Below are 11,710 nucleotides of genomic sequence, written 5' to 3'. Positions count from 1 at the left end.
GTAATATTTACATCTAAAGAGTTATAAATACTTCACGGTGTGCGACTCTTTCTTTCGACTCAACGGCTTGTGCTTGACGTATTTCCTTTGGAGTTTTTTTCGGTTCTTCTCAGCAATTTGATTGATATTTTTGTCTGTGGTTCTGTTTTATTGGTGAATTTACTAATTATTAAAAACAGTTTTTGAGGGAGTTGTATTACTGAAGATTTGTAGTGATTGGTTTATGTTCAAGGTTTTGAAGTAGTTTACCACTAACCCCACCTCTGTTCTTGCATATTAGGAGCGATTATCGACTAGTGTTTGGTGATGATGTGAGGTAATTATAAAGTAAACGATCTTTTGGTTATTTATTGTTGAAAGAAGACATGTTCATCTTGAACCTATCAAGCTACTAATACAAGTATATTTATTTCTTGACTAACATGCCCGTTTTTAACTAACAATACGTAGCGAGGCTCAATGTCTTGTCCCTCTACTGAATTCGTAATCGCGCTAATAAAGCATATGTATCGAAAATTATTCGTCTAACTTCAAGTGATGTGATGAACGATATATTGCCACTTATTTGGCTATACTTGTCGAATAGAGGCTCGGTGTTGGTTAGTTTGGGTAATACAGACTGTTGACAAATAGATCTAGACGCTCGAATCAGCGACATTAAAAAGTTTACCGTAGATGTAATTTTAATGCAATAGACGACCCTATTAAAATGCACGATATGAAAGATGCAGCGCACTAGACATGACATTATGACACCTGACGCCATAATTAAGATGCAATAGACATTCCACAGACTTTCCAGACATGAAATCAATGTACCAGACGTTTGATATTGAAATTTTCGGTCTCCATTTCCACACTTAACGGTACCTTAAACAGTGTAACGATTTAAAGCTTTCGCTGAATGAAGTTTGGTGGCGTATTTAGGATTTTGAAATTTTGAAAGGCACCAGTTTTGTTACTTCACATTTTTTAGAACATTGTGTGATTTTAATGACAGATTTTTTGGACACAAAAAGGGCTATAATCGGAAAGAATAGTAACATTTGTAATATTTACATCTAAAGAGTTATAAATACTTCACGGTGTGCGACTCTTTCTTTCGACTCAACGGCTTGTGCTTGACGTATTTCCTTTGGATCTTTTTTTCGGTTCTTCTCAGCAATTTGATTGATATTTTTGTCTGTGGTTATGTTTTATTGGTAAACTTGCTAATGATTTTGAACACAGTTTTTGAGGGAGTTGTATTACTGAAGATTTGTAGTGATTGGTTTATGTTCAAGGTTTTGAAGTAGTTTACCACTAACCCCACCTCTGTTCTTGCATATTAGGAGCGATTATCGACTAGTGTTTGGTGATGATGTGAGGTAATTATAAAGTAAACGATCTTTTGGTTATTTATTGTTGAAAGAAGACATGTTCATCTTGAACCTATCAAGCTACTAATACAAGTATATATATTTCTTGACTAACATGCCCGTTTTTAACTAACAATACGTAGCGAGGCTCAATGTCTTGTCCCTCTACTGAATTCGTAATCGCGCTAATAAAGCATATGTATCGAAAATTATTCGTCTAACTTCAAGTGATGTGATGAACGATATATTGCCACTTATTTGGCTATACTTGTCAAATAGAGGCTCGGTGTTGGTTAGTTTGGGTAATACAGACTGTTGACAAATAGATCTAGACGCTCGAATCAGCGACATTAAAAAGTTTACCGTAGATGTAATTTTAATGCAATAGACGACCCTATTAAAATGCACGATATGAAAGATGCAGCGCACTAGACATGACATTATGACACCTGACGCCATAATTAAGATGCAATAGACATTCCACAGACTTTCCAGACATGAAATCAATGTACCAGACGGCAGACGTTACGATAAAAAATGCATTACACATGACATCAATGTAGCAGACGATATTATAAAAAATGCACTATACATGACATTAATGCGCCAGACGTTACGATAAAAAATATACTACTCATGACATTAATGTGCCAGACGTTAGGATAAAAAATGTTCTGCACATGACAATAATGTGTCAGACATTACGATAAAAATTGCACTACACATGACATTAATGTGTCAGAAGATACGATAAAAAAATGCACTACATATGACATGAATGTACCAGACGCCGTAATTAAGCTAGACATGCCACAATAGAAGTAACTCGGTAGTCTGAGCAAATGATGCACGCCTCAATAGGACGCGGCGCCGGACCCTGCCTCAGCGTCAGGGTCTGCGTCGCCTCCCTGGCGCTTCGTGCCCGCAGCCACGCCTGCCAGGATGCTTGTGAGTCCACATCCTCTTGTGCTTGCCTTCTACACCTTCTCTGTGCTTTTTCTAGGCATTTCTTGTGTCTTCTCTGTGCTTTTTCTACATATTTCTTGTGTCTGTGCTTTGTACACACGTACTTCATCTTGGTTCTGGTGCTCGTTCTCTCTGCACTGTCACATTTCTAGTATATACTCGTTCTCTCAGCACTCTTGCCACATCTCTAGTGCCCGTTCTCTCCTATATACTCTTGCTATATTGTATTCTATGGCTCGTATACAAGTTTAAAAGCTGCCTACCGTGCCTGTACCTGTTCTTCGTTATCCTTGTATGTCATATTATTTGTTCTCTTCTTTCACAAGAACTTCGTTTCCAATTCCAAATTACTTCGTTTCCAGAGTTCAAGTGAGATTCTTTTCGTCATCTCGGCGCTTTTTTTGTAGCGTCATTGCCACGACACAGATCATGTGGAGGGAAACCATAGGCTGTTTCCCTTAGTATGCTGATGGCGATTCTAGTGATCAGGGCCGCGCGTTTCAATGAAGTTTCAGATATTGTGTATATTTTTCATGACTTATCATTTTGCTGGTACAAAGCGGGCAAATGTCGGGTGTATCCCAGCTTGTTATATAATTTTAATAATTATTTTGAAACTCTATTTCAATTTTTGGTGACATTGTGATTGTCATGACTGACATAAGAAATCGTTCGACAAATGTGAAAACATTTTTTGTCACCGATTTCAATTGTAGATCTCGATTGCAGTAGTATCTTAGCGTTTGATAATTACCCTAATGTATTTTGTTGATGCATGTTAATAGCCTGAAAAATTGTGTGTACAATTTACTGTTCTTGTGCCCTTTTGATCCGAGTTTATGTTTGTGTTTCTCCTCTATTTGAGTAAGTGTTTAGCACCTCATCACCCTTACCACTTTCATCACAGCAGAAGAAGCGCCAATTCATAACTGATATATATTTGTGAAAGTCGTGTTGTGTGAAGGGTTTACTCGCCAATCCAGCGAATGAGTGTGAGACATGTAGGTATAGATGAGTCCAGTCAGTTCGAGTAAATTTTCTTCAGTCGCCATGCTTGCTCACAGCCAACTGACTCACATGACCTCCTACTAATTTTTTTCCGTAAACCTCTTTCTATCCATGAACCTCTGCTTTTCTCTGAACCACTTTCATCCAAATTGTACCAACTTTTAAAATTCGTGTGCACCACATTTCTACTTTAACAATGTAATTGATAACTTTGAATTTATTGATTTTAATATAACTGGTTTTACTTTTTAGCCCCAACTCTTGCGAAGGGTTGCATTTTTTCATGTAAGAGGCAGTTGCCTTTCTCTTTTCAGTGAAGCATCTCTGTTCCAGATTCATGTCCATTGCCGCATATGCTTAAACGTTACCGTACTGCTTGAGTAGACTTTCTATCTCCGTTTTCATATTATTTATATCACATCACATAATAGCTTCATTTCGGAAAACTATATGCTTTATTTAATGTACGTTTTTTTTCATTTAAGAATTATATATCTTTGTTTATAATAACTATTGTTCAAAAACAATGCCGAGTCTAAATGAGTGCAGGCCCGCGAACAGGCCAAGTTTAGTTGTAATACAATTGTTATAATATAAGAATGGGATGGAAAGTTGAGCAATGCAAATGTTGCTACAGAGACGTGCTACTCCTGACCGCTCTTGCGATGGCGGGGCGGCGACAACTATTCCTCCTGAAGGCGTCGTGGTGGGGCCCGGGGCCCGTGTCAACGTGACCCCCGGCAACAACGTTACTGGTGTCACTGGTGTTACTGGTGTCACTGGCTCTCCTGTGGAGACCTCAGGCACCGAGTGCTGGTTGCATGAAGCGTGCCTGGTGTGGCTGCCAGGGGTGCGAGTTGTCAACAGCAGACTGCACGGCCTGGAGGAGGCCGTCAGGGATGCCCAGCAGTGGGTTAGTCTAAGCCTACCATGCTAAGTGTCTATCGTATTAGGAGTATGCATATCATGCCCATGCTTATCATGTCCATGCTTATCATGCCTAGCATTATAATAATCTCCTAAAGAAATCTCCCGTTTGCCACTATGCCAGGTATCGTAGTCTCTTCGTCGGTCCGCGCACTTGAGTCATGTTCTGATGTAATTTATTCACTTGAGTGTTTAAATTTAAATGTATCCGATAAATTCATTCGCTCTGAAAGCACCGTATACTCTGAGTTTTGTTATCAAAATTCATTAGTTTTTAGAATGTATTTCTTATAGAATGGCCTTTGAAAATCTGAAACTGCAGTGCCTAATTAATGAATTGAAACTGTGCAAAAATTTTAATCTTAAATGAATCAATTAGATAAGCAATTGTATTCATTTTTCAGCAATAATTATTGAACGTTCTTTGCTCGTTAGAAAAAATAATTGTAGAAGCAATGAATTACCAATGTCAAAAATGATCACTTTGATTTGTGTGCAGGTGTGTGGTGAGTGCGGGGAGTCAGGCGCCAGCATTGGGTGCCTGAAAAACGGATGCCGGAGCATGGTCCATTACCCGTGTGCGCTGCGAGCAAAGTGGAGTGTCGAGCACGAAATATTCCACTCGCATTGTCCCAAACACAAACGGTGTCTTACTGCTGCTACAGATCATGATGATCGTATCAACGTTACATCTTTGAATGTGAACTCAAGTGTGCCAACTCCAATGAAAATTTCAGCTAATGTCGTTCTCGGGAGTGATCCTCAGAAGCCAAGTTTGTCAAAGAGTCAGGATGCCTCAAGACCGCCGCCTACTAAAGTTGCTGCTAAATCTGCATCGCCTGGTGTTCCAGCCCAGCGATGATGGCACATGTCAACTTGCGTATACATCCAGCAATGATGACACGTTTGCAGGGCCTCAGTTGTATGTGCATTATTTAATGTGTTTACTGACCCTAACTGTAACTCCTGCCACGCTCAGCTTGATCTGCAGTGTGTGGTGATGGGCGCGCTACTGGAATATTGTACATGCAGTGCCTCTATTGATTATGCATCACTGATGGCATTCCTGCAGTTCTGCGTGGTACCGAATTCACCCACTATGTCTGCTGTGCCCAGCACAATTCCGTCAATGAGTGCGGATGTTTCTAGTCGCTCTTGGTTTACTTGTAAGTCTTAATGTCGTCTTACTCAGCGTCTGACTGTCATTATTACATTGCGCTTCTGCTGTTGGTTTCTTCCAATGAATCTCACTCTTATCTTAATGCGCTTCTTATGTTAACTTTAAGACTTCTCTTGTGTACAGCCGCTATTATGAGACCAATATTGGTACACTCTTGCTTCTGCACTGCCCACCCCCTCATTTTTGACTGGCCAGACCGCCGCTTTGTCTGTTTCCTAAACACGTTTGGAGCCTCTACCAAAACACAGGAATTTCTCAGAAGGGTGTTTGCTGTTGTATTTCATGGTAGTGGCTGTTGCGGTCAATCTTTGAACTCTTGTCCTGATTGAGCGATACGGGGTTACAACAAATATGTGTGATGCAAATGTGCTTTTATATCTGATAGCGACTTGGCGTGCACCTAATATTTTAAATAGAACTTCCTTAGGAGCTATTCATTGTTTCCTTAGTCTATCATGTGATTGCTGTGCAGTCACAAGATTTTCGAATTCATAGCTTGAATGTTACATGACCACTTTTCAAGTTTATGTACCTCATTTACCATGTATTAGGCCCATGCAATTGATATGTATAGGTCCATGCAATTTGGACATTATTTGCAGTGATACCTTCCTACTTTGGACATCCAAGTCTCTTGTTTTGGAGGTAACAGGCTTTTATAGTGTGTAGAATGTAGCAAAAAATTATCCGTTCAGATCCTTTATTCTCAAGCATTTGGTCAAGAACTTAGTATGAATCTTATTTTTTTAACTTCACCTGAAGAACTTGATTCGATTTTAGTCTTGCACGGAAAAAACGTTGTTTGTTCTGTGGCGGCCAATGTGTTTTTACCTGTAATGAAGTTTAACTAGTCTTGTATAAATTAATAACTTTGGTGTAGAGGATGACGTGATAATGGGCTGGTGTTAATGATTAATAGGTTATGTTGCGTATAGCTCTCATGCTAGAACCTCGCAATTATTAATTGCGTTTCCAAGTAATAAGTGTATCTCCAATTTTATGAACGACGTTTAGTTATCAAAAACATATTTCCGAACTTTTGACACCTTGATAATTTTGTTAATAGAAAGGAACCTGTACACCTACTTTTTTTCTCCATGAATGGTGTTTGAGCGGCGAAAATGACTGATTGTTTCCAAGTCTCATAGTTTTAAGAATCTGTGAACGATTCTTTGATAATGATGTAAGCTCTTCTACATGTAAGTATTTCTCTCCAGAAGGCCTCTAACGAATCCAGGAATATTTGTATATCGTATTCTGTTTGAAGAATGTCTTCATATCCTCTTTTGAAGTGAAATTATGTACTGACAATAGGTGAGTAAGCGTTGCCGAATTAAGTGTATGTACCGTAGTTGGTTCTGGAATCGTTCCCTTGCTGTGCAGTTGCTGTAGTTCCGATGTGCCGTATTAGAGATACAGAGTCGCCCTGACTTGTTACTGCGTGGGCTCTTCCACGTATTCTAGGCAGTAATTATGACAGTATCTCTTATTTTAAGGGAGCTACTCTATATGTGCGAGAATGTTTGCATAATAACTGTAGTGTAAAAAAGAAACTCATGTTTTATAGATCTTTTTGACTCAGTTTCACTGAAACGTTCGCGTTAGTTGCTGAGAGTCTATACTGTGTGTCAAATGTTAGACCAAATGTTACCCAGCCACTCACCGGCTACAATTGTGCGGTAATTCCTGGTACAATATACTTTCGGAATGCATCTTTTGTGCCCAATACTTAAAGGTCCTTTGCCAATGCCTGGATCATTTTTGTTGTGAAGAGATTGGTTATATATATTCAAGATCACCTGACACTCGTTATAGTTACTTTGAGTCTGCACTCCCGATGTATGCCATGAATGTTGTATTGTATATAAGAACAAGCCACTCCTAACCTATTCAATTTCTTGTCGAGAAAGCTATTCAATGTTTTTATGATAGCGGTGACCCTCTAATTGAATCCCGGAAATAGGCAAATTTATTCACCTATGATGAAAAAATAAGATCGGTATATGCCTAAGTATTTTTCCAAAGAGTAATCTCTACTTAGAACATCTCGTGATAATTTTTTTCTGCACCGATATTGCGTATTTTTTATTCGTATTGAAAAAATTATCTCTAGTTTAATCAACTTCCTTTACGTGCGTCCTGATTGTGTAGGCCGTCGTGTCGTGCAGTGTGCGAGGGTGGGAGCTTTGGTTGTCGCGGTTGTGCGCTCTCTACTTTTTTGAGCAGATTACCTCCGTTTTTTTATTCACAGCAAATATTCTACAGATTGTCCGCACCCAACGCTAATTTTCCCGGCATGGGCATCAGCAGCCTATGTGTGCCTGCAGATCACCTGTGGGTTGCCTTGCTCTCTTTACTCACAGCGAAACATTAAGCTGCCATTGTTGTGAAGGCTGTTCCAGAAATGTCGGTCACGCACCGCCTAGCCTTCGACCTGGTTTTTTAGTTTGTATGTTTGCTCCATTGCTTTTCTTTAATTACATGTATATTTAGTGGGCATCGTAGCTCCTATTCAACACTCTATGTCTCGTCACATTTTAGTCTCATCGCTTTCCTTGTTATGCTTTTAGGCATTTTATTATGTACAGATTTGATCCAGATTTACTATTTCTTACGGATTTGATGCTACTGATTGATCAGTGGTATCTTACTAGCTGAGCAGCTCTTTAGTTTTTTTTAATGGAACCATGATCATCCTGCAGCCTATGAATGTATACAAGTGATATCCGTTGTAAAGTAATTTATAACATCATTCTCTTAGGTTTTAAGTCGCTTCAATTGCTCGGGTGGACGAGGTATTTGGCAGCTGTTTACTTTCATGGCTCTTGCACTTCGTCGAGAATTTAGTTGTGTGGCGAGAATTTCGTTTGTGGTGTATGAAATTTATAGGCCACATTTGATCGAGTAAATGCAAATTTTTCTCATTTGCCTCTATCACGCGTCCTATATTTACTAGTTCAAGCTTATGGTTTGGATGGGTATGCACTTCTAAAAAAAATCCACCGTTTTTAAAGCTTGCCTGATCAAATACGTACAGCTGCTGAACTTTAAAAATCGTCGTCGTAAGGATTTTAAATTTTTTATTTAGTGTCCTCATTTGAAGACATTGTGTGTGTTGCTGGAGTCACAAATTCGTGTGATATGAGATTGAAAGATATTTAATAAAGATGATTTGACTTTGAAAAATTTATCAACTTCGTCTGTGAGTTTTCCGTTAGCGTTAATATTTAGTTTTAACGTAAATGTTAAAACTGCCATTTTGACGCTATGCGGCAATCCCCTTTTTAGGCTGGTGCGACTAGCTATGTTCTCTTGGGTATAGAAATGATGCAGACCCTTCTGTATATTTTCTCTTGTTTGTACAATAGCATATTTGCTTCGTGATGGCCACTTTGTGTAGTATCTTCCTTCTCTGTCGAGCGTAGTCTTCCTGATTAAAATGCGTCGTAAATGATGAACCTTCTTTCCAATTCAATGCTTCTCACTTGCATAATTTCCTTATCTTCCTTTGGCCATGTGTGTCTACTCTATAATCCGTGTACGTGTAGTTTGCCGCACGTGATGGAAAGAAACCCAGCTTAGTTTGCCGCACGTGATGGAAAGAAACCCAGCTTAGTTTGCTGCACGTGATGGATAGTTACAGTTTCGGGTTCAGATTTTATCCCGCGTAGGGAAATCACCGTATTTATTATCGTACTTAGTGAGACCTATGAACAGATTTAGAAGAATAATTGACACGTCAAACAATTTCAACGTAGCTACTGTTTAACGTTCATTTAACAACTTGTACGACTTTGATAGAATTCATAGAGTAATATTATTCTGAAAAAACTGTGGTTTGAAGTTTCCCTATTAAATTGCCAAATGTTTTTTTGCAAGATTACGTCGGCCACTATAGTGCTGGTGCGAGTGTTCGCGATGCCTCAGCGTTTTGATGATTTTATATCTTTCTTTGATTAGGACATGGACTGAATTTCATTGTATTTGCTCAATTCAACTTAACAGCCTTTTCTTGTAATATCAAATTATTATCGTAATACACGAGTGTTGCCGCTGTGTGCATAGTAGATACTGCGCGATCCAATTTAAGCCTTATCTATTTCATAAATCTTAGATTTCTAATAGAAAACGTTTTGCTAACGTAGATGTTATAAAAAGTAGAACCGAAACTGTCTTGCATGTCTCGAAGCTCTTCTAACAAGAGGGCAATATCTAAGCGTGCTTAGTTTTCAATTCAACATTCCAATTGATTGGATGCAACCACTTTTTTCTGTATTCCGAATGGTCGTTTACGTGCTACTTTCATGTCGATATTCCATTTCCAATTTGTACGTGAGGGCAATGCATACCTATGGTTCTTTTAACTGTACATCATTTGATATTTCTCAAGCCCGCGTGATTAGGTAAGCTATTTAATGAAGGAACGTCATCGACTTGCTCTCTGCTTTATGTTGTCGCTCCCGTACGAATATCCTATACTGATGTATTCTAATGTCCATGTCACAGATTGTCAACACCGGCTTGCCAATGAGGGATATTAAGGGAAAGATCAATGTTCTTTTTTATCACACTGTGCTAGTGATTACATTGTTTACTACTTTAACTTCAAAACAGAAAAAAAATTTGTAGTTAAATTTGAACACGGGGAAGTATTTTGATCCTCGTGCGTGGGTGTGTTGGTGGAAGAGTGCCAACCCACTTGAGGTATTCGTTGTGACATCTTGAGTGGCTTTCGTCAGTTGATATTGTTACCTGTACACGCATACCTCTGTAACATAATGAAGAAACTGTATCAAAGTAGCATGTAAATACCGTTTATTAGCTTAAGTATGAAATCATAGCTAACATAACATTTCCATGCAGAACGTTTTAGTGTCGTCATATGCCTACATGAAATTAAAGTATATATATCTTCTCGACTGTCATTGTCCCTTCAGTTAATAATGAATTTGTTTAATTTCTTTGATTGGTATTATCTAGCCGAATAAAGTACAAATATAATTCGCCAGTTTAAGTGTTATAAAGATTTTATTCTCGTGATTAAACTTTGACATGCATTAATAATTGTTCAATATTGTTTTTATGGCCCTGACAGTGATTGAGTTCGCTTAAATCGCTATTGCAGTTCGAGTGTATGATGCTGGATTCACTTCAGTATGCCGACTCATTGTCATATTTCATGGTACCAATGAAGCCATCAGCCGCGGAATTGCGAAAAGTTTGTTTAAATCAAAAAGTTTATTTCGTTTATTACGGAAGTTAAGACACCATTGATGCTTGAGAATCTGGTGAAACCTGAAGTCATTCTACAGTGACAAGAATTCAAAGTACGGCTACGCTTGTCACCGGCATGCAGAAGAAACGATTTATCTTATTAGCAAGACTGATCCTCAACTTTCCAGCACAATCGAAGAAGCTATATAGTTATTATGTGGTTCTCTAACCCTACAAGCCGGAGTTCTGGTCGGTATTATAGAGTTTTTGTGAAGCGCGAGTAAAGTGCAGTAGCGGCTGGATGGCGATTTACGTATCATCGACTGTAGAGCTGCCCACTGCTGAACGCACTAGCAAGAAAATCTAAACCTACTAATGAGCAAATATTTTTCACCCTTATAACATATAACAGCATGCTTATAACGCCTACAAATAAAAACACTCATGTCAGAACAGATTTGTTCGAATTTTTCGTCGCCGTGTTAGTAGCTCCTCCAGACTGCGGATTGCGTCACACGGCTGGCGTGAGCAGAGGTGACCTCGCCTCATGGTTGAACTATATAAGGTTGACCCACGAGAAGTTCCGCCTTTCAGTTCAGCTTTCTTGTTACGTCACGTAGATCAAGAAACGTAAACAAACCCGTCTTCCCATGCCTGATTGGCTGACTGGTTTGATCGCATTTAGGTGGTTGGTTAAGGCCCGTGACGTCACTGAGATCAGTGACGTCACATGCGAACAACAAACTACGTACATCCGCAAAAATGGGCTTCTGATGGGTCAACCTTATACAAGTTCAACCATGACCTCGCCTCACCTGCCCTCAACTGTCCTGTGAAAAGCAGGAAGAAATTAACTCCAGGCATCGGCAAGCGGCAGACAAAGGAAGCCTAAGACTGCGCGGTGCATAAAATGCAAGTAAAAAGAACATAATAATGTCCATGAGGCAGCGCAAGCTGACCCGCACAGGAAACTGAGAAAATTAAACTTGCTTTCGAGTTTAAAAGGAGGCCAAGCGTTGAAGATTTTAAGTTATGATTTATTTTTAATGTTGGAATC

General features: G+C 39.1%; 1 protein-coding gene across 2 annotated transcripts in view; it reads left to right on the top strand.

Annotated features, from left to right (window-relative positions):
* Positions 1-10,352, top strand: part of LOC108682613 — a 31,154-nt gene extending 20,802 nt beyond the window's left edge. The window contains exons 5-7 of one of the 2 annotated variants that reach the window (XM_047879510.1): positions 2,220-2,306; positions 3,970-4,245; positions 4,759-10,352. In XM_047879510.1, coding sequence (XP_047735466.1) covers positions 2,220-2,306; positions 3,970-4,245; positions 4,759-5,121 — 726 coding nt within the window. In that variant the 3' untranslated portion in view covers positions 5,122-10,352. The remainder of the gene's footprint in view (positions 1-2,219; positions 2,307-3,969; positions 4,246-4,758) is intronic. The other variant, XM_018171810.2, reaches the window with a different exon arrangement.
* The last annotated feature ends 1,358 nt before the right edge of the window (positions 10,353-11,710 follow it).

The sequence above is a fragment of the Hyalella azteca genome, unplaced genomic scaffold (genome assembly GCF_000764305.2).
Source record: "Hyalella azteca isolate HAZT.00-mixed unplaced genomic scaffold, Hazt_2.0.2 contig3210, whole genome shotgun sequence".
Classification (NCBI taxonomy): Eukaryota; Metazoa; Arthropoda; class Malacostraca; order Amphipoda; family Hyalellidae; genus Hyalella; species Hyalella azteca.
The sequence above is the reverse complement of the archived record's forward strand: the minus strand, read 5'-3'. Positions and strand labels throughout refer to the sequence as shown.